Consider the following 20,657-nt stretch of genomic DNA (forward strand, 5'->3'; position numbering starts at 1 on the left):
GTCCTCAAACAATGAATTAGTTATGGGCAAAGACACAAAACATCCACATCAAATTCAATATTTTTCTTGATCAAATAGCATGGACAACAAACCACTTTTTGTGCAGTTACTGTATTGTACATTAGCTGGTCATCTAGGTTTGTACCTGTAGACTTTCATTCACCATGAAGAAAAACAATGCACTGTACAGTAATCAAATACATTGAGACATCAAGGAGTTTGTGTTGAGGTGATGTGATGATGTGGCTCAGTTGGTAGAGCATGGTGCTTATAGGGTTGTGGGTTCGATTCTCACGAGGGACCAGTATAAATATATATACACTCACTACTGTAAGTTGCTCTGGATAAGAGTGTCTACTGAAAAGGAATTAGTAGACCATTTCAGTTTTCAAAACATATATCAAACTAGTATTTTTTATATTCCAAAAGTATTATTACAGATTAACTGTTTTGTACAGATAATTATCAGACTCATGTTACAAATGCTGGTAAATTCTCAAAATTTCATGACCGCCACAGCCCTAGCCAGGCGCATTGGTTTATGTCAAGAACTTCCACGTTCCTACGTTTTTCACACTCAACAGTTTCCCATGTGCATCAAGAATGGTGCACCATCCATAGGACAGTCAGCCAACTTGACACAACTGTGGGAAGCATTGGAGTCAACATGGGCCAGCATGTTGCAGGAACACTTGTAGAGTCCCTGCCCCCGACGAACTGAGGCTGTTCTGAGGGCAAAAGGGGGTGCAACTCAATATTAGGAAGGTGTTATTAATGTTTTGTACACTCAGTGTATATGGGGGTCTGCAAAGCAGCAATTTACAAAAACATTCCTATAAAGTGAATTCTACACAGAGGAGTTTTTTGTCATCTGTCAACACTTGAGTTGTGCAGTGCACAGCAGCACAATCTTTCTGTGGAGACCTCAATTGACTAACCCAAAGGAGGGACACATGAATAGGAATGGTTCTCTAATAAACATTCCACAGACCTTATCTTGTATTATAAAAGCAGGGAGAGTGGGTTATAAAGCTGTTTGCATGAAACAGAATGAATGCCGAGAATGGCAATTGGACACCGTAGACTAACTTATTAAATGGCTTTATGCCACGGAGTATGTTGTATGAGCTTTTATATGGAAGATTGAAGGAGGAACATTTTCCAATTTAGTGTTAAATGCAAAGCCAGCCTTTCACTCTCACTACCATTGATACCGCACATACTGTACAGAGACTGCTATTATCAACGAGAGAGGCAGAGAAGCACCAAAATGAGAATCACTGCTAATTGAAGATACATTGCATAATGTATTTTCTAAAGCTACTCGTTGCTCGTCAACAGAGAGCAGCATGGTCCCATTATATTGGAATGTATATACTGTAATGAGCTACATTCCTTATATCCAGTGTGTTTAACAGTACTATTCAGGTAACGGAAACCTGCCTCACTCTGCAATCCCTGACAAAGAGCTTTTGAGATGTTGTTCTATTGAACAGGCCATCACAATAAAGGCATTTTAACTCTATGAAGAGAAACCCTGACGAAGACAGCTTGCTGTTGAAACGTTGGTGAATAAATAATTGCATCAGAGCTACTAGTGTGCAGCTTTTCCTTTAAACTATATGAAAAGTGCCTTGGTCCTCCTCGTTTTTTTGAGCCACTCCTTCTGTGTTGTATTTGTAGACCCCCAGATGACTCCCAGCGAGGTGGATGGGGTCAACCTGGAGGAGATTCGGGAGTTTGCCAAAGCATTCAAGATCCGTCGCTTGTCCCTTGGCCTGACCCAGACTCAGGTGGGACAGGCGCTCAGCGCGGCCGAGGGCCCAGCCTATAGTCAGTCTGCCATCTGCAGGTAAGGAAGACTTGGGGTGCCATGTGATTTACATCAAAGCATGCTATATTTGACCATAGATCTGTTGATTGTGGTGTCTTCTGGAATATTCCTATCCTTCCCATCAAGTGATAAATGGTTTTTTATTTACTGCAGTGCAGAATTTAAGTTGACTAACTCATTGTGGTGTTAAAATGACAAATAAATACAATATATTACCAGTGTTATGGAAATATGTATGTCATTCATGTACAACATCTTATACCATTTCATATCTGAATGGTGGACAATCATTTCTCTGTAGTTCAACTGGCCCTCTTGCTCCACTCCGGTCAGTATGCAGTAGTAGCTACAGTAGACGAAGGCACTCAGCACTGCTGTACATGAGAATGCACATAATCGTCCGGTGTCCATGATGACTCACATCCATATTTCATCTCATATTTAGGCAGACATCATTAAGATATTAAAATGAATACATAATTGAAGACCATCCAGTCAAATTAAGCTCTCATGTCAATTCTTCTTTCTCTCCTCTCACACAAGAGCGCGCTGTAACTTATGCAAAATACATTACCTAGAGTATTACACGAAGCACTTAAAGCATTTAATAATTACTAAGGCCTTTTGCTGTTCCCTCTACATTGGGCTTCAGAGAACCTGTCAAGAACCGGTCTGTTAATAAGATTGTCATGTTCTACAGTCCCGCAGGCACATGCGTTTAGTCATAAACAGCTGCATTACCTATTCATTAGATAATCAGACATGTAGTGTTACGAGTCAATCTCTTCCTTTTTTATGCTTTTCCCTCCACCTGGTTGACTTTAGTGCAAATGAAATAGACCCCTTTGAAAATACACCTACAGTATCTCTAATCAGACAAAGGCACATAGGGTGGGTAACATTATATTAACCCAAAGAGTTTCACATGATCAAAAAGTATGATACTTTATGTTTTTTTCTCTCACCAAACACATTACGTGTTCTTTTTAGCAGAGACTTTTACCCAAAGCGACTTACAGTCAAGCGTGCATACATTTTATGTATGGGTAGTCCCGGGAATAGAACCCACTATCCTGGCATGGCAAACACCATGCTTTACCAACTGAGCAACAGAGGACTACACGCAAAGGCAATCGTTTTAACAATATCATAATCATGTTGTTTTCTTTAATTCTGGCATTTGTCCGTGACCTTACTGTGGCTAATTTCGTGTTCCCTTTTCTTTGTACTCTACCCATAGTATTGTGCCTTACCATAGTTGCATGCTTCACTGTCAACAGTTATCAGCACTGTACCCCGTCTTATTCCTGTATTCATTTATAATGTGTTTCTGAAATACATGTGCTTTGCTGATGACCTGCCCTGCTTCTGTGACATATTGGTGCAATGGGCTTTTAAAAGTTTCATCACATCAACATCAAACGGCCGATATAATCTGAAACTGGGGGGGAGCAGGGTTCTTATGATGGACAGCCCTTTCAAACTAATGTTTAAAGTCTTTTTAAAAAATCACACATGAAATATTTACAAGCATCCATAATTCAGATATTTATAACATACATTAAAAGCCATTAGCTTAAAATAAATAAACAGGTAATATGTCCTTGAGGGTTCATTTATGTCGGTAAGATAGTATTTTTTTGTTGCTTGTATGACATTGGACATGACAAGCATCTTCTATGTTTTAAGTAGAGAGGCAGTCTTCACATGCTTTAGTTTAGTTAACATCAACAGAGACATGGAAGTTGGGGGAGAAGAGGGGACCGCATGCTAGCTCAGGGGCATGTTGTTGTCCGATATCACTGGAACAGGCAGTGACAGATGGTTCCATCTTGTCTGATTCCATTGCTCCCTTTGTTAAAAAAGCCTTATTAGCTTATCACAGGGGGAACAAACATCCCATAAGTACATCATCAGACCAATGGGTTTGGATGGGTTTGGTTATGATAGAGTGCTTGGTACATGCAATATATCATATTGCTGCATGTCATATTTATGGGTTAAACACAAAACTATTATTCTATTGTATCAGTTATGTATAGATCATGTTGCAGATTATGATTGATGGCATTGATTCTTTCATCAAATGGAGGACACATCTTATTGCAGAAAAAAATGCATGAAGTTTGAATCCACCTCAATAAAATGACAGTACATGTCCAAAGATTCACGGTGCTCTCGATGTGAATGCTGCTCAGAATGCATAGGTGCACAGTGTTGTCTTAACTACTCATTGCTGGTGTAATTCTTGAAGGGGAATCATGGCGCTGCATGCATGTTTAAGCTGCATGCGTTTACGGCCTTCCTTCACACTAGAACACAGCCCGTCCACATCAACGATTCACATCTCGTGACAAGAAACGGTTGTCTCTAATTTGCGCATCAATGTAGCAGTTCACGCACGTCCTCGATATGTCTATTTCATCACATCCACTTCTGTCTCGACCTGCTCCTGGGTTAATATCTGAAAGATGGGATACTGATCTGCCCCTTGTATTCTGTAAGTCATAGAGCCTCCACTCAGTCAAAGACCCACTCTTAGCCATAATCATATGCAAACCTTCATTTTGGGCTACACTTAGCCGATGTTTGTGCATGGCTTGAAAAAAGGTACTTTTAAGACCGTTAAGAGAGAGAGACAATGGGGGTAAAAAAGGTAGAGGTATGTTTTTATTTTCCCCTGGTGGTTCTGAACCAGTGGGGAGCCAGCCGAGCAGCTCCCAACTCATTTTAGTGCATTTGGTTCCTGTTGATCCATGAAATGTCCTGTCTCTACCGACTCCTCATATTTACTAAAGTATTCCCTGCAGTATATAACCGTCCGCTGTTGAAAAGGTGGTTAAAAACAATAATGGCCGTCGACAAGCAGAGCTGCACCAACAATCAGAGAGGGGAAACAGGAAACAACAGGCAGGGTCCTTCTTCAGTAAGCTAGGGCAGCATCACTTCCCTACTGTTCTGTATAACAAGCCGACTTGCCACTAAGAAATGTCTTTCATTTTGTTTGTGTGAGAGGGGTCCTTTCCCCCAGCTCTAAGGCTCTCCTCACCTGCCTGCCAGGAAGATTCTATCAAAGACATCCATGTTCGGTCAAGGTCTTAGAAGAGGCCTGGACAGGAACGGCTGTTGTTTTAAAGGGGGATCACCTTTTTCGCTCAGCTGCTCGCTCCCGAACACCTGGACAGATGTCTGGACTCTCGTTAGAGGGCAGGCAGCTCAAACCACACTCTGACACTGACCCCATTATTATACAGCATGAGAAAAACCCAGCAACTTTAGCCCAGGTCCATCTTCTTTCATCATGTGAAAGCCAAAAGTCATCTCTGTGCTTGTCTCACAGAACTCTGCAACTGACAGGTTCAGAGTACACAGAGCTACAGTACAGATACTCCTGAAAATGTTCTAATAGGACAGTAGTATCAACTATTTGTTGAGATTAAACTGATTCAGCAAGGCATAATTCAGCTACTGTTCGTGACTCAGGAACTCTGTCAAAATGTTGTAACTATAGTCTTGAGCTATTGAAGGTACTTTTCAAACGCACTAAAGTGCACAATACATTCAATTCAAATAATGACTTATGCTTCATGCATCCATAAACTCTGAAGGGAAATGTATTCATATTAAATATACAAGAGAACTTGAGGCAGGAGAAAAGTTTGAAAAATGTGAATGTGGATTAATAATTCATACTGCTTTTGTAAAGAAATTACAGTTATGTATTTACACTTGCTCAAATCACTTACATAGCATTTTTTGGATTAATGACTATTTTCAAAACAGAATCCACAAGACACAAAACTCTGTGGCCTTTTGCAAAAGAGTAGATGTGTTTTCAAAATGTAGTTGCCTTCTGAAAACATAAATACATTCATTAAAACTCTACTATACTGTCCACATTGCAAATAGATCCATCAAAAGAGCACGACTGCCTGCAAAAAGATTAACACAACCACACTCATCCTCTCGAGTCCAAGCAGACAAAACAGAAAGTTAGTCTGTCTTTTAAAAATCCCACTTTGATCAATACATTTTCTTTACAGTCACCAAATCATGATGGTCAAAAATTGCAGAATTATGAGCCAAACAATTTCATACATATCAAATCAAATATTATTCCTGATAAAAATGGAAAAAAGTCAATAATAAGCCCGTTGTGCAGGATTCATTCATCGATATCATCACAATCCAATTCCATGTATTCAATACATACAGTAGGCTGGTTTGCTCACATTTTGTAGACTTCCCAATTGGTTCCAGAAACACAATCCACAATAGAAATGGGAAAGATGAATACAATGGAGAAACACAACTGATACAGTCTGAATGCATACTGTATAGGCCTCAATCTACACCAAAGCAAAGCTCTATCATCGAAGGTCACAACATTGGAGATGATGACTTAGGAGTAACCCACAGTGACTTATAAGTAACCCAACTTCATTCTCTGCATCTCTGCATGTCTGCAATATTGTTAAAAAAAATCATAAAAAGTGGACAGTCCCCATTGCATAGATCATTCTCTATATTGTACATGGTTTGACACTGATGTGGGGGTTTAACATGTTGTGCAATAGTATTTATTTACGCCAGAAAGTGAACACAGTTGCACACATTTCTCTTCTGATGAAAACAATGAGTTAACATTTCTGAGAACAAAACACTCAACAGTGAGTTTTGTGTTCATTGTTGACATTTGTATGGTCTACGATATACAAGTCAGGTACAAAGGCAAGAAAGGGATCAGTTCTGTAACTGCATATGAGCGTTTGATCATTGCTGTTGTGCTATAGATACGTTTCAACACAGATACAGAAATTGAGTGTAAGCGACTGAGAAGATCTAGTAGATGCATGCACTGCTGCCTGTTTGGCCATATGAATTAAAAACAGATTTTATTTTATCACTTCAAGGGAAGGTATGGGAATAATGTTCAATTCATTGTTTTGGTTAACCCCTTTTTACCTTTTTGTGATTGGTGATATAATACGTGGATTATATTTCACATCAGTGTGTGTGTGTAATCTACATTGCTAAAGCTCAGTGTTTGATCATGATAGTCAGATGCTCTGTTTTTTTGGGGGGTTCTATCTGAAGTCTTTTTTTTTAGCCAATGGCAGGGTATCCTCACTCCAACACTGCCTATCTGGGACAGCGAATCACAACCAAATGCAAGACAAGCGAAAAACAATAACATGTAACACTCTCTTCCAATTGCTACAACTTTGGCTACAATCTGTCATGACTGTATCCAAGGCTGGTGGGCGTCTCTGTCCCAGTGGCAGTTGTCTGAGAGAGGAGGCCCTTCCAGTTCACTGAGGCAGGCAGGTTATCCCTTGGCCCAGCAGGGCACCTAAGTAAGATTCTTCTCTCTCAATTCTCCCCAGACACACCATCCTGAGAAGCCACTTTTTCCTACCACAGGAAGCCCAAGAGAACACTATAGGTAGCAGTCTGACAGGCAAACTGAACCCTGGCCTTTTATATCCTGCCAGGTTTGAGAAGTTGGACATCACCCCAAAAAGCGCCCAGAAGATTAAGCCCGTTCTGGAGCGCTGGATGGCCGAGGCCGAGGCCCGCCACCGGTCCGGCATGCAGAACCTGACCGAGTTTATTGGCAGCGAGCCCTCCAAAAAACGCAAGCGGAGGACCTCGTTCACCCCGCAAGCGCTGGAGATCCTAAACAGCCACTTCGAGAAGAACACGCACCCCTCTGGACAGGAAATGACCGAGATAGCAGAGAAACTGAACTATGACCGCGAGGTGGTCCGCGTCTGGTTCTGCAACAAGAGGCAAGCGTTGAAAAACACAATAAAGCGGTTGAAACAGCCCGGTGACCTGGACCTGGACCTGGACCTCGGCCCGACCGCGCCCATGGACCCTCTCTGTGATTCTCTGGATGAGATCCCAAAATGAACGACCAAAACTAGAGATAAAGAGAAAAGTCCAAACAACATGGTGGATCATGACCCAAAGTGGGAAGAAGAATGAAAGAACATTCCAGGCCTTTTATAGAGTCAACTGAAAAGGACAGTTAGGAAAGTTTGCAAACGAGAATACGTGTTATCAGTGTGATTACCACAGTTATTGACCTTTGCCGAAATCCCCAAATAAAAATAAATATGTTAGTATTTGATAGAAAAAGATTACAAACCCTAGAGTGTGCTGTTTCAAAGAGTCCTAGTTCTGGCCTCATTGACCAGAATATTGTCCAAATCTGGGTTCCCATTAGGGAGATTTTAGTAAAGCAATCATGCCAAAATCAAAGACAAAAACACTAACTACTTACCAAAGTCTGTTGCATCGGAATACTAAGAATAATTTTTTAAGTGTAAAAGTGTTCTAAATTTTTACATTTGTACTGGCAAGAACATCTAAGATATGTGTGTGAGTTTGGCTGTACATTTAATCTTTGTCTCACTTAATTTCATTATCTCCCGTGTTTATATGTAAATATCTACTAAATTGAAACCACAATGTCAAATTTGTCATATAAATGCATTTCTTTGCTGTTCAACAATGGCATATTGTTTGTCTCAGACACTTTCTCATCTGCAGCTATTTTCAGTCACAGTGTAACTTTGTACAACTTTTACAAGTATTTATCAATGATTTTATGAGATTGTCTATGTTTTGGAGGAAGGGTAATAAACTGAAGGCTGTCTAAACAATGAGGGGATACTCTGTACCTAACCATATAGGTTCTGTCTCTGTGCACCGACTCTATTGTGGATATGTCTGAAGCTACTGTATCTCATTCTGTTGCCAAAGCCTGATAGCCAAAGAACACATTACTTCAGCTCAAGAACAAGGGGGCATTTTACCTTGGCCAATAACATGTTTTAGTTATTGTTATGTGCCTAAGTTCCCTTTCTCTGGTTCTTTTTACTGTACAGTTTCTTTCATACACTGGGCTCAACTAAGTTACACAAAGGCCAACAGAATGCCAAATAGCATTTTGATTCCAAAAAATGACTCTTTGTTAGTTCACAACCCTTTGATATTGCAATATAGAACATGTGTTTTACTGTGAGGACTTTTCTGCCCATCCCTTTCTGAAGTGTGTGTCTAGTTTTTTCTATTTGAAGAATTGCTCCTGCATGTTTGAGATGAACCACTTATAACAAAGTTGGACTTACAGAAATCTGGAAACAAGACAACATAAAACACAAAAGGCAGCCCCAAGTTCCAAATCCCTAAATACATGTATATTTTTTAGAGTACATTGTCACTGAGAACAAATGACACGTTAGTGGTTTTAAGCAAATATTTTGACCTTTAAGAGCAAAATGTGCATTACTTCCCTTTAGCATTCAGTAACTCATTATAATCTTATCAATCTGAACGTTTTCTAATCGCTCAATCCTTTGTCTTCAGGTGTCAAATATGTTTTTGTGAAAATATCCTGCTGCGGTTTTGTTTATTTTTATTTTAGTGATTCTATAGTGAAGCCTTGACAGACAGTATAGCCTAATTCAAAAAGTATTTTGGGGAAAAGTCATGTGAAATGCAAGACAACCAAGTAGCCACTTCGCAAGACATAATCCATATTCATTTCAACCAACAAATCAGAGGGTGTTGTTGCTGTGTAGATGTTGGATATGAACAGAGTGTCGTCGCAACATGTAGCTCACCTCCTATAGGTGTACTTCAATATTACCAGGGCCCACATGGAGGATTTAAGGAATCCATATTGTTACACCACGGATGTGTTAATAACCTATAGGCCTACAGCCACTGTGTTGAACTATAAAGAGTATTGCAAACTGATACACACATGTAAAACCACTTTTCAGAACTCTTAAGATTACACATTGATACGAAACGTTCTAATTTGATTCAAGTAGAACACTTAGTCCCACTTTACGCTGTTGCTTGCCTAGCAGCATAAAGTGCACTTGATAATACTTACAAACACATACGGAAATAGACATTAGTTGAGGAGAGTATACAGAAGGCTGAGATTTGAGAGGCACTACATAGGAGCCCCCCCTTACGTGTTCATTTACCCTTTATTATTTACTGTAGGCCTACCTTGAGCAAAGATTGAATACTTTTAGCAGGAAGTTGTTTTTAACAGTGTAATATTGTAAGTCAGTATTACTAAATGGTGTTCAATCATAATATACTGTAAGTCATATGTGATTTGACTCAATTTAAAGACTTTTGTGTGTTCCCCCTCTGTCTCTCACCCCACCTCATCCCAACATGTAAGAGAAGTGATTATGCGGCTTCTGTATTGTATGGGCAGGTAGTACTGAGGCTAAACAATGAAGCTGTAACCAAAAACAAAAAGACAACGGACGGAGTTAAACCTTCACGTAACCTTTTGATGCTGGACCAAAGCTCTATAGTTATATGCACATTGTACAGAGAAATGGGTTAATGTCGCCGACAATCTTGAAATACAAAGAGAATCGATGAGTAGATAAGTAGCAGTTCTTTTAAATTTGACATCACCACTGCCCACCGTACATTGTGAGCAATGCCATGCAAAAACCGTCATAGAAAAAAACACAGAAAAATGACTCCTGTATGTTTGAAAGTAGTGTTCACTTCTCATGGGGGAGGGGGGGGGGGGGGGGTCTGAACTGAGATTCTGAACTGATGACACCCGATTTACTTTTGCCAAGTGGTTTCCAGGGTCACATGTATAGGACTTACTAGAGTTTGTTGTTACTTGTTTAGCTTTTTTCTCTCTGTGGCTATGTTACATACACTTCTCAGTTTCAGTCTCCAAGATGTGCCCTATTTTATTGGGGGCAAAGAAGGCTTTATGATTGTACCCAATTCTGTAAAAAAAAATAAAGATAATCATAATTAAGATAAATGTTTTTAAATTATATCCACACAGACTCATACACCAACTGGTTTGAAATATTGTTATAACTCAAGAAAGACCTCGAAACCAAAGCTGATGAACCTGCAAAGGTTGCTTTTCATTTTATAGACTGAAACCTGTGCTTAATCTATAGAGCAATATCTGTTTGGTCATTTAAGCGGCGCTTTGTGTATTTCTAAAAAGCTTCACATCTGTCACATTTATTTGTACCATAATTAATAATAAACACGTGTTAGACATTAATGGATCGTCTTGTTTATTCTGAAATGTAGAATGAATTTTGAATCTAAAGATATTTCTCGGTGACTTATAAGCACCAAAAGGACATTTCCAAATAATTATCTGGTAAGAACTGCATTTTATCTTGTACAATATACTCTTAGAATAAAAGGTTATATTGCTTGCTTCATATATCTCACCCCCTAAAAGTTCTATTAAGTAGAACCCCTTTTTCTTCAAGGAAAAAAGGTTCATTGGGGTTCCATATAGAATTTAGGGTGCCATATAACAAGCGAGCGATATAACCTTTTAATTACCTTTTTTCCTGTGTATGGTAAAGAAAGCACAAATGCACCACATACTAACAGTATACCAACAGGCACTGTAAACACTGCAGTAGGAGTAATAAGGCCGGGGTTGCCGAAAATGACTCACTGTCTTCTAGTCTCACAAGACCTGTACATATCCCCCTATCAAATTCCACCAATGCATACTTTGCTGTCCTTGCATTAAAACACGCACATATATATATATAGTTGGAGCATAAAGTTAACTCAAACTTGTGTGTCTTGCCCATCATTTTTCCCTGTGTAGTTTTCAGAACGTCTTAGCTGTCAGCTTTCTTGCACTTCCACGGTGCCGTGATTGAGAGAATTGAACAATGAACCATGTTTCAATACAGAGAATTTGCACCTAAAAGCAAACGGACAGGCTTGACAGCCTGTGGGGTCAGTAGCAATTCATTTATATTTCCATAGGGTCAATAGAAATGAATACATGTCAGGGTTATTTCACATCAATGCCTTACCAGATAACAATAACGAGACAAGCGTACAAAAAAAAAAAAAAAAATATCAACATTCTTCAGTGAAAGCCTTTTGAAACTAAACTCCAAAGTTTGAAATAGCTTTCTTGTTTATGAAGCCTTTGAAAACTGTCTGGCTGGTGAATAGAAAGTAGTAAATAAATAAATAATAAAAAAGCACAGACAAACATAAATTATTAACATTAGGCTGAAAACAGATTTTTTTCCCCCTCTTCGTTTCAAAAAACTAGATGTATTTTTACGTAGTGATGGGTGAGGTATAGCTTGGGCTATTTGATATTCTTCTGTTTTGTATTTGTTCCATTTTCTTTATTTTTCACTGTACAGCATAATTGTGCAGACAGCCATTTTTTTCTCTCAATGTCTTTTATAGTTTGTTGATGGAAAAGTAAAACTTCATCTTAACAAAAGTTAACAAAATGGCAATAAGTAAATGACTGGTGCACAAAAATGACATATCTCACTCTCAACATACCAACAACACATCTTTCTGGTACAGAGATGAGTAACCCAATAAAGTGAGGTGGAATCATGGAAATAGTGTATAGACAAAACAAACATGGTTAAAATCCACATTTTTCCAATTCACCTATTTGCTTCTGGACTTTGTCATTTCTACTATGTGTACAACATTGTGAGAAGCACAAGGACAGAATCACACTCAAACATTCAAAATGGTACTGCTGATATGCTGATATTCTAGTCCACAATTAATAGAATATTCTGTTATATTAATTGTGTTTCTACGGGTGGGATAATGTTGCTACTAAAGTATCATCAATCAACACTGTCAGTACTGAACTGTTTGATCCTGAATCTTAACCATATCCATGACCCTTAATAATCATCTGAAACAGTGTTGTTTGCGGTCCCTATTTCAATTAAATCAGAGGAGGACATTATCACTAGTATTGCCATATTTCTTTGCAAATGAGAAAATACCTGTTGGATTTTGTCTACATTACGTACATATAGTATAGTCTTTCAAAAAAGCGAGAAATATGTTTGTGTTGATCTAGGAAAAAATAATCTCTCCCGAACAGCTCTTTGCGACAGTCAACCGACGGACTTCGAACACATTCCTGTTCAACTAGCAACCAACTGAAATTATCCTGGAAGAGAAAGATGGTGAGAAGAAAATATTATGACATGTCGGCAGTCCAAATGGATTATGTTCCAATATCTGTCAGGACACAGAAAGAGAAAGGTGGAGGATGAGGCTGCATGTGTTGGATGCAGATGGTTTTAAATTGCCCCCTTTGTTTTCCATCAGGCATGAGGCATTCACTTCCCTTATCTTTCAGACAATGTGCACTGGGCTGATGTTCTCAGTAAATGAACTGTCGGTGTATCCCTCTCTACCAGCAGCCCTCCCTCCGCCTCCTTGTTTTCACTTCCGCCTCAAGGTTGAGACGTTGCTGCTCTCACTGCTCAGCCTCCAAAGCCGCTGAGGCGTCTCCCACTCTGCTGCTCTGCTCCGCACACCAGGTTGCCTCTGGGGGTACAATTAACAATCCTCACATGCAATCCAGGTTGTCCATGCATATGATGCCTGGTTGCTTTTGGTATTCTGTTTTTTTTCCTCCACCATTCTTAGCCATGACACAATGTGAGGCATTTGAAGGTAGAGGAGTTAATAGGCAAGTTTTTTCTTTACAGAGATGGCCGGCACCCTGACTGGAATAGCAGATTGCATTGCCCACAGCCCAATAAACTTTCTACACTGTCTAATCTACACTGACTGTGCGAATGCTCCTTCTCACTTTGTGATGCCTTCCGTTTTCCTTCAGGACTCAAGACTAGGCCCAGTGCTCCCACCACCATGGGTCCCACCTCTTCTCTTTTGCATGAACCAATCCAAGGGTGTTGGTTTGACATGTTCTTCTTCACTGCCATTCTTGGTGTTACCGAAATTCTAAATTAAATCATGTTGAATGAATTCAACAGAAATATTTACAGTACTGTAATGTTCTGAACATGAACCTAAAAAAAAAAATGTGCAAAGACCATCTGCATTCCCTAATTATTGTTGTCAGGGGTAGGACCTATAAATCTGTTTAACTCTTCCAGGGTCAGGGTCAATTCCACCCTCAGTTAACTCAATAAGGAATTGGATTAAAGTGCCATTTATAAATAGGATTGCCCATGAATTCACTTTCAATGAATTAGTTGAAATGAGTGGACCCAACCCAGATCTCTATCCACTGACACTGCTTTACTATATTATTACACACACCCGCAGCTATTCTGATCTGTAACCAGGTTTCCATCCAACCTTTCATGCAAGTAAAGTACTTATTTTTGTCGGTAACATTTCCAAATGTCCACAAAACAATGTCCCACAAGGTGGGATCTTTTTGTGTCGGTAAAATTAATGATGAGAGAAATGGCGGTGGACATGCCTTTATGCACAAATATTGATATAAGAACCATCACATCAAAGTAAACATGGAGTCAAGCGTTGATATTGTGTGGTCCTCCCACTACGACTCGGGAAAGAAAACAGTTTATTAGGCTACAGATGAAATAAATTATGATGAACTTCACAGGGTGGTGAAAGTGCACAGTGATGTGCTTGATGCTTCTTTCCAATAGATATATTGGGTCTTATTCTGGTGATGATGCTTGGCTGCCGTTTGACAAATAAAAATAATCTCGCTCTCATAATGTATGTAGCCTACCCGCACTGTACCTGCGAGCTGTTGGCTAGAGCGCAGACGTCGCTATATAAAGCAACATTTAAAAAATGATTCGATACCTGGGAATTGAAGCGTAAAAGTTATTTTTACGTGCAAATCTGTTTGATGGAAACATCTCTGGTGTGAAAATGCACATATTGTTTTTATGCATATTTTAGAATATTTATGCATATTTTAGAATATTTTCGCCAATTGGATGGAAACCTAGCTCTTGTGGAAAATATTGTTGTACTGTCCATTTCTCTCAGATTTCTATGGTAAAAACAAGACAGGAGTTGTATTCTAAGTGGAGTGATATCATCTGAGAGTGATATATATATATATATATATATATATATATTTAACATGTATCACAGAGATCCCATTCTAAGATGTTTGGAAGTCTGGCAGATAACTGTTCCTCTGATGAGGTGTTTGTATGGACAATGTCCACCTCTTCATCTGCCTCTTACTCTCTCTCCCAATCACCTATAGTATACACTGAGGCAGAGAGATAGAGAGTACATAGCACAAGGCAGCGAGCGAGAGAGGAGATATGGATTGAGGAGTAGGTTGTGAGTGGTATGGTTGGCCGCATCTTTGCCGTCTTATTAGTCGGGGCCCAGTGCGGACACTTTGGCCTTCTTCATGGTGCCATGATGAGACCCTCTTCGCACATCTCAGCGAAATGGCTGGGGGAAATCACAGATGAGAATCACTCAAAAACAGGGAGATGTCAACAGGACCATAATGATACCTGATGGCCCCAGAAGACTCTCTCCCCTTTTCCCTCTCAGCCTCATACCTGCCCAAGTTGCACTATACTTGAAAACATAATTAGAGGTAAAACAGACAGAAGCTTTACCCCCCCCCCCCCCCCCCCCCCCTCCACCATTTTCTGTAGCCAAAGCTCTTTGTTTTACACACACACACACACACACACACACACACACACACACACACACACACCTCTCTTTCACTTCTTCAGAGAGGGGGATGAAAGAAGGAAGGAGAAAGAAAAATGGAGGGGGGAGAGAGAAAAGGAGAAAGAGAAAAGGAGAGCGAGGAGGAGGCGGAGAGTTCCCTCTGTGAGATGCCAAGGTGCTCCCAGTCCATTGTGCTGCCGGCTGTCAGGTTAAATTAGGGAGTACAGGCTCCGTGAGTGTAAAAAAAATCAATACTTGATGGAAGACTGCTCCCCGGAAAATCTGTTTTGATTCCAGGATTAATTCTTGACCAAAGGCTCTAGCAAAATGACATGCCATTAGGCTGAAAATGAACACATTCTGCAGTGGAAATTGGATGGAAATGTGTCAGGTGATTGCCCTGGCTGGTTGTTCTGCACTTTGAGCAGCGGGACTGAAGGTGTGGCTGCTGCTGCGAATGAGGCCCGGACTGACTCCATTTCCAGAGCAAAAGACAACTCCACTGTGGCCTGGGAGTATTCTCAAGACCATTGTTATCCAGCTCCTGCACATGCATGCTTACCTAGTTGAAATGCATTTGTCCACCACGTTCTCTCTCTCTCTCTTGTGTTTTCCATGAAGCATGGCAAGGAAGAATGGGGGAACCTTAAAATAACGCAATAGTGAGAAGAAAGGGGGAAAATGCAAAATTGATGAGCAAGTAATGTGTTTGTCATCGCAAATAACATGTCCCTGTTTGAAACTTCAACGGGAGACAGAAAAGAGCGTCTGAGCATTGACATTAACAACAGATGCAGTCAAGCTGGACAAAAGCTGTTGGCAAATGTCTTGTGTAAATAGAGCATAAGGTCCCAAGCCTCATGCCACAACAAGATGGTTTCCATTTGATATTGAATATCTGCCCATCCGCCCTGTGGTATAAAGCAACATTTAGTTGACCAAAATGTGAAGAGTTGAGGAAAATAAACGTTCATTTGTCCACTGCTCAATTACAAAAAGAAAGCAATCAATCATTATTTCCTCAAACATTTTACTAGAATGAAAAAGGATACCAGGTATCATATGCAAAAGTTTAAAGAATGAACATTTCCGGAATAAATGAACGAACAGCGGTGAGAGAGGATAGCCTACTTTCAGAATATGTTTACTCTGTGCAGACCATCTTCCACAGGATATTTTGCATCTCTCGTAATGGCTATGTATCTGAGCACCAAAACTCTGTAAATAGACAGGAAAAATGTCTTGCACACAAAGTAGTCAGAAAGTGGAAGGTATTGCCATTTTTTCCATTCCAGCACTCTTCCATTGTGCCAGAAATTTGTTTGACTGATCTGGGTGGAAAGATCATTGAGAATGTCAAAAATATGAATATGCATAAAATGCAATATATGAAGCAATTAATTTTAATGTAGGCTGCAATAGTCCTGTCTGCATAGGCGACCTAGTACCTACATCTTGCCTTTGAAATAGACCTACTCTTTGGATGTGTGTGAACTACATATTCATTCATGTTTTCATATAGTTTGTTTTTCTTGTGTACAAAAATGTTTAGACATAGTTAGATACATTAGACTCGCAGGGGTATTCAACTCTTACCCTACGAGGTCCGGAGACTGCTGTTATACCTGATAATTAATTGCACCCACCTGGTGTGCCACGTCTAAATCAGTCCCTGATTAGAGCTGAACAATGAAAACAAACAGTGGAACTAGCTTCGAGGTCCAGAGTTGAATTTGAGGGCGACAAGAGTAACCGAATGTGACAAATGGTAGAAGACCTACATTTTTTAGCAGCTCTGTAGAATTGTATGGGTTTAGCGCCATCTACAGGCTAAATGAAACTCAATCTGGAGACAAGTGTGTCATTTTACTTCCACGCTGTAGATGGCAGAATGTATCACTTCGCTTTGGGTATACATTGCCATCCAAAGAAGAAAAGAAACAATGCGCATTGTGATGGAATCGTAACTTTTCTGGCCCGTTGATGAACCCATTTCTGCTTTTATACTCTGCCACCCCAACGAATTACAGTGTTCTTTCGTGTATTGGGTTAGGCTGAAAGGTTGTGAGGTTGACCATCTCACTGATACTGTTCTACATGACTGTTGGGAATATACTAGTAGACAAGGCAGTGGTTTTGGTTGGAAAGTTGGAAAGCTTGCTGATGAGAATGGTTTGAGGGAGTTGGAGGTTGGCCCTCCTGTGGTGATAGGAGATGTTCCTCCCAGTGGCGGTTCTGGAGGAGGGGGGGGGGGGGGGGGCAGTGCAGCTGTGACAACAATTTTGGACCCCCTTGTGGCCCCCCTAAATGTGGAGTATTATCATAATTTTACATAACAAATTTTTGCTATCGTTCTTTTTTACATCCGTTATTAGACAGTGGCAACAATATTGATTATTAACATGGGCTTTTTACCTGCTAATGCCTGAAATGCAGTGAAGAAAACGATGACAACAATAATATCTAATGTAACTGGCCCCTCTAACAGTACAACTAGCCCCAGCTTGGCCCTCCCAGTTGAAATCGTCTAGAACCGCCACTGGTTCCTCCGTGGCTACTCTCACCCTTATGAAAAAGATATTGCAGTCAAAGTGCAGTATAACTGCAGTACACTGTGATATAACTGTAGTTAGAGTGCAGTGTAACTGCAGTATGCTGCAAATACTGGGTCCAAAATACTGCAGTAATTTTGCAGTATAACTGCAGTTACAGTGCAGTATAACTGCAGTTACAGTGCAGTATAACTGCAGTTCAACTGCAGTACACTGCAGAAATTCTGCAATTACTGTGTCCAAAGGGGTAAAAGTAATCAAATCAAATAAAGTGGCATAGGAAAAATGGTTGACAATTACATTGGTATAAGTTGTTATGCATTTCTACCACTTTTCACAGAGGGATGCAAGGACACAGATAGTGGGCGCAAAGGAGCAGGCGTTTACCTTGTTGAATTTGATGTAGAAGACTAACAGGTGAACTGTCAGTATACTCAGTTGAACTGTTGGCGATAGTAGTTGCCCTCCAGTGGGTGGAGGACGTACAACATGTCAGAATTATAGTATGCTCAGATTCTCGGTCTGTATTGAATAGTTTATCATCTGGTAAATCTAATAGGAGTGAACTACTGTACTATTGAAGGTATTAATGTTATTATGGAGAATTGAGAGACTCGGTGTAGTAGTGAGATTCTGCTGGGTCCCAGCACATTCGGGTGTGGAGGGGAATGAAATTGTAGACCAGTTAGCTAAAAGAGCTTTGAAACAAGATATAATTGATATTAATGTTCCACTGGGTAGAGGTGAGGCCAGATGTAAGATCAGAGCCATTTCCTTACTGTTCTGGTTGTTCTAAACAAGTTTCTGGGGATTCAGAAGTCTCTAAAAATTAATGGTTAGATAGCTAGATAGTGTAGTCAAAATAGTACAGTTAAACAGTCATATTGTAAATAATGAACTTAAGGTGTGAATTTAGCATAGGCTCTCCAGAAACTACACTGAACAAAAATATGAACGCGGCATGCAACGATTTCAAAAGTTTTACTGAATTACAGTTAATTTAACAAAATCAGTCGGTTGAAATATATTAATTAGGTCCTAATCTATGGATTTCACATGACTGGGAATACAGATATGCATCTGTTGGTCACAGATACCATTAAAAAAAAAAGTTGGGGCGTGGATCAAAAAACAAAGCATCTAATAGAGCTGTGGCAGTCATGAAATTTTGTCAGCCGGTGATTGTCAAGCAAATAATTGCCGTTCTTACGGTAATTGACCGTTAATTAACATAAACACATTTAGCATCTCCTGGCTTCCCTACATAGTCCACAAGCCACTGATGCAGACCTTTGGAACATCTACATTTTAAAAAGTCTAATAAATCCATTTAGTATAGTCTACACATTCGCAATAAGTCCATTCTTTATTTTAGACAGGTCTAAAGACACATGACATGAAGAAAATGTAGTCTATTTCAGAAGAACAGAATAACATACCCTAACTTCACACGAGGCTGCTGAGGGGAGAATGGCTCATAATAATGGCCGGAACAGAGCAAATGGAATGGCATCAAACACCTGAAAACCAAGTGTTTGATGTATTTGATACCGTTCCAATGATTCTGCGCCAGTCATTACCACGAGTCTGTCCTCCTCAATTAAGGTGCCACCAACCTCCTGTGTCTGAGTTGTCCTTATTTTAGGCCCTGATGTGGCTATGTCATATAGCTGTTCTAGCTAATTTAGCTGATAAGATTTGCTTCGAATTCTGTAGCATTATTTTGTATTATTTTATAGTATGAAGAATACAATTGAACATAGCTTAATAAAATAGAAAGAATAACGCGCACATGTAATAAACTGGTCCTCTTATATGCATTATTTAGTTATCTGTGCAACTTTAGTTGTGATACAAACGTTGGGCTATATGTTTTGATGTTTAATTACATTCTAAGGCTGCATGATAGGACTTGAATTATGATTTGAAAAAAGGCGCAATCTGCACACTCTTCAACAGTCTCTCATTCACAATTTGACAAGCAGTTTATAATATTCGCATCAGCCCTCGAATTTCCCGGCAGCATCCCCCCTTGTGTGGCCGTAATGTCCCCTAAAAATGCATGCCTTTTGCGGCCAAAGTGGCCGTTGTCCCCTTAAGCTGAATATAATACGCTAAGTATAATTCCCTTCTCCCTGCTGCCGTACTCCAAAGCAACTCTCGCTCACATGGCTCTCTTAGATGTCGCCAATGCCCGTCACTTGATCCGGTTCTTCTCACGCGCATTTCAGCTAAGAAGTCGGCTTCAAGTGAGTGAAGACAGACACATCACAGACGCAACTGCACGAATTCCGAGGCGCATATTGAAGATAGAACTGTGCACATGTAGTTTACTTTTCGTCAGCCAACAAGATGAGTAGGCCTAACAAACAGCAAAAGCACTCGCCTATGTAAATATACTGTCCCTCATAGTACAAAAGTTGACTCATTATTTTCATTATTTAGTTTCCTGAAGTCCCTGATCATCTCCTTTGTTGACATTGAGTGTGAGGTTATTTTCCTCACACCACACTCCGAGGGCCCTCACCTCCTCCATGTAGGCCGTCTCGTTGTTGTTGGTAATCAAGCCTACCGCGGTAGTGTCGTCTGCAAACTTGATGATTGAGTTGGAGGCGTGCATGGCCACGCAGTCATGGGTAAACAGGGAGTACGGAGAGGGCTGAGAACTCACCCTTGTGAGGTCCCAGTGTTGAGGATCAGCAGGGTGGAGATGTTGTTTCCTACCCTCACCCCCTGGGGGCGGCCCGTCATAAAGTCCAGGACCCAGTTGCACAGGGCGG

At 40.2% G+C, this 20,657-nt stretch overlaps 1 protein-coding gene across 1 annotated transcript in view; it reads left to right on the forward strand.

Annotated features, from left to right (window-relative positions):
- The window catches only part of LOC139420729 (POU domain, class 6, transcription factor 2-like), a 115,169-nt gene extending 107,419 nt beyond the window's left edge, over positions 1-7,750 (forward strand). The window contains exons 8-9 of the mRNA XM_071170959.1: positions 1,684-1,852; positions 7,222-7,750. Of these exons, the coding sequence (XP_071027060.1) occupies positions 1,684-1,852; positions 7,222-7,750 (698 nt within the window). The remainder of the gene's footprint in view (positions 1-1,683; positions 1,853-7,221) is intronic.
- The last annotated feature ends 12,907 nt before the right edge of the window (positions 7,751-20,657 follow it).

The sequence above is a fragment of the Oncorhynchus clarkii genome, chromosome 11, assembly GCF_045791955.1.
Source record: "Oncorhynchus clarkii lewisi isolate Uvic-CL-2024 chromosome 11, UVic_Ocla_1.0, whole genome shotgun sequence".
Classification (NCBI taxonomy): Eukaryota; Metazoa; Chordata; class Actinopteri; order Salmoniformes; family Salmonidae; genus Oncorhynchus; species Oncorhynchus clarkii.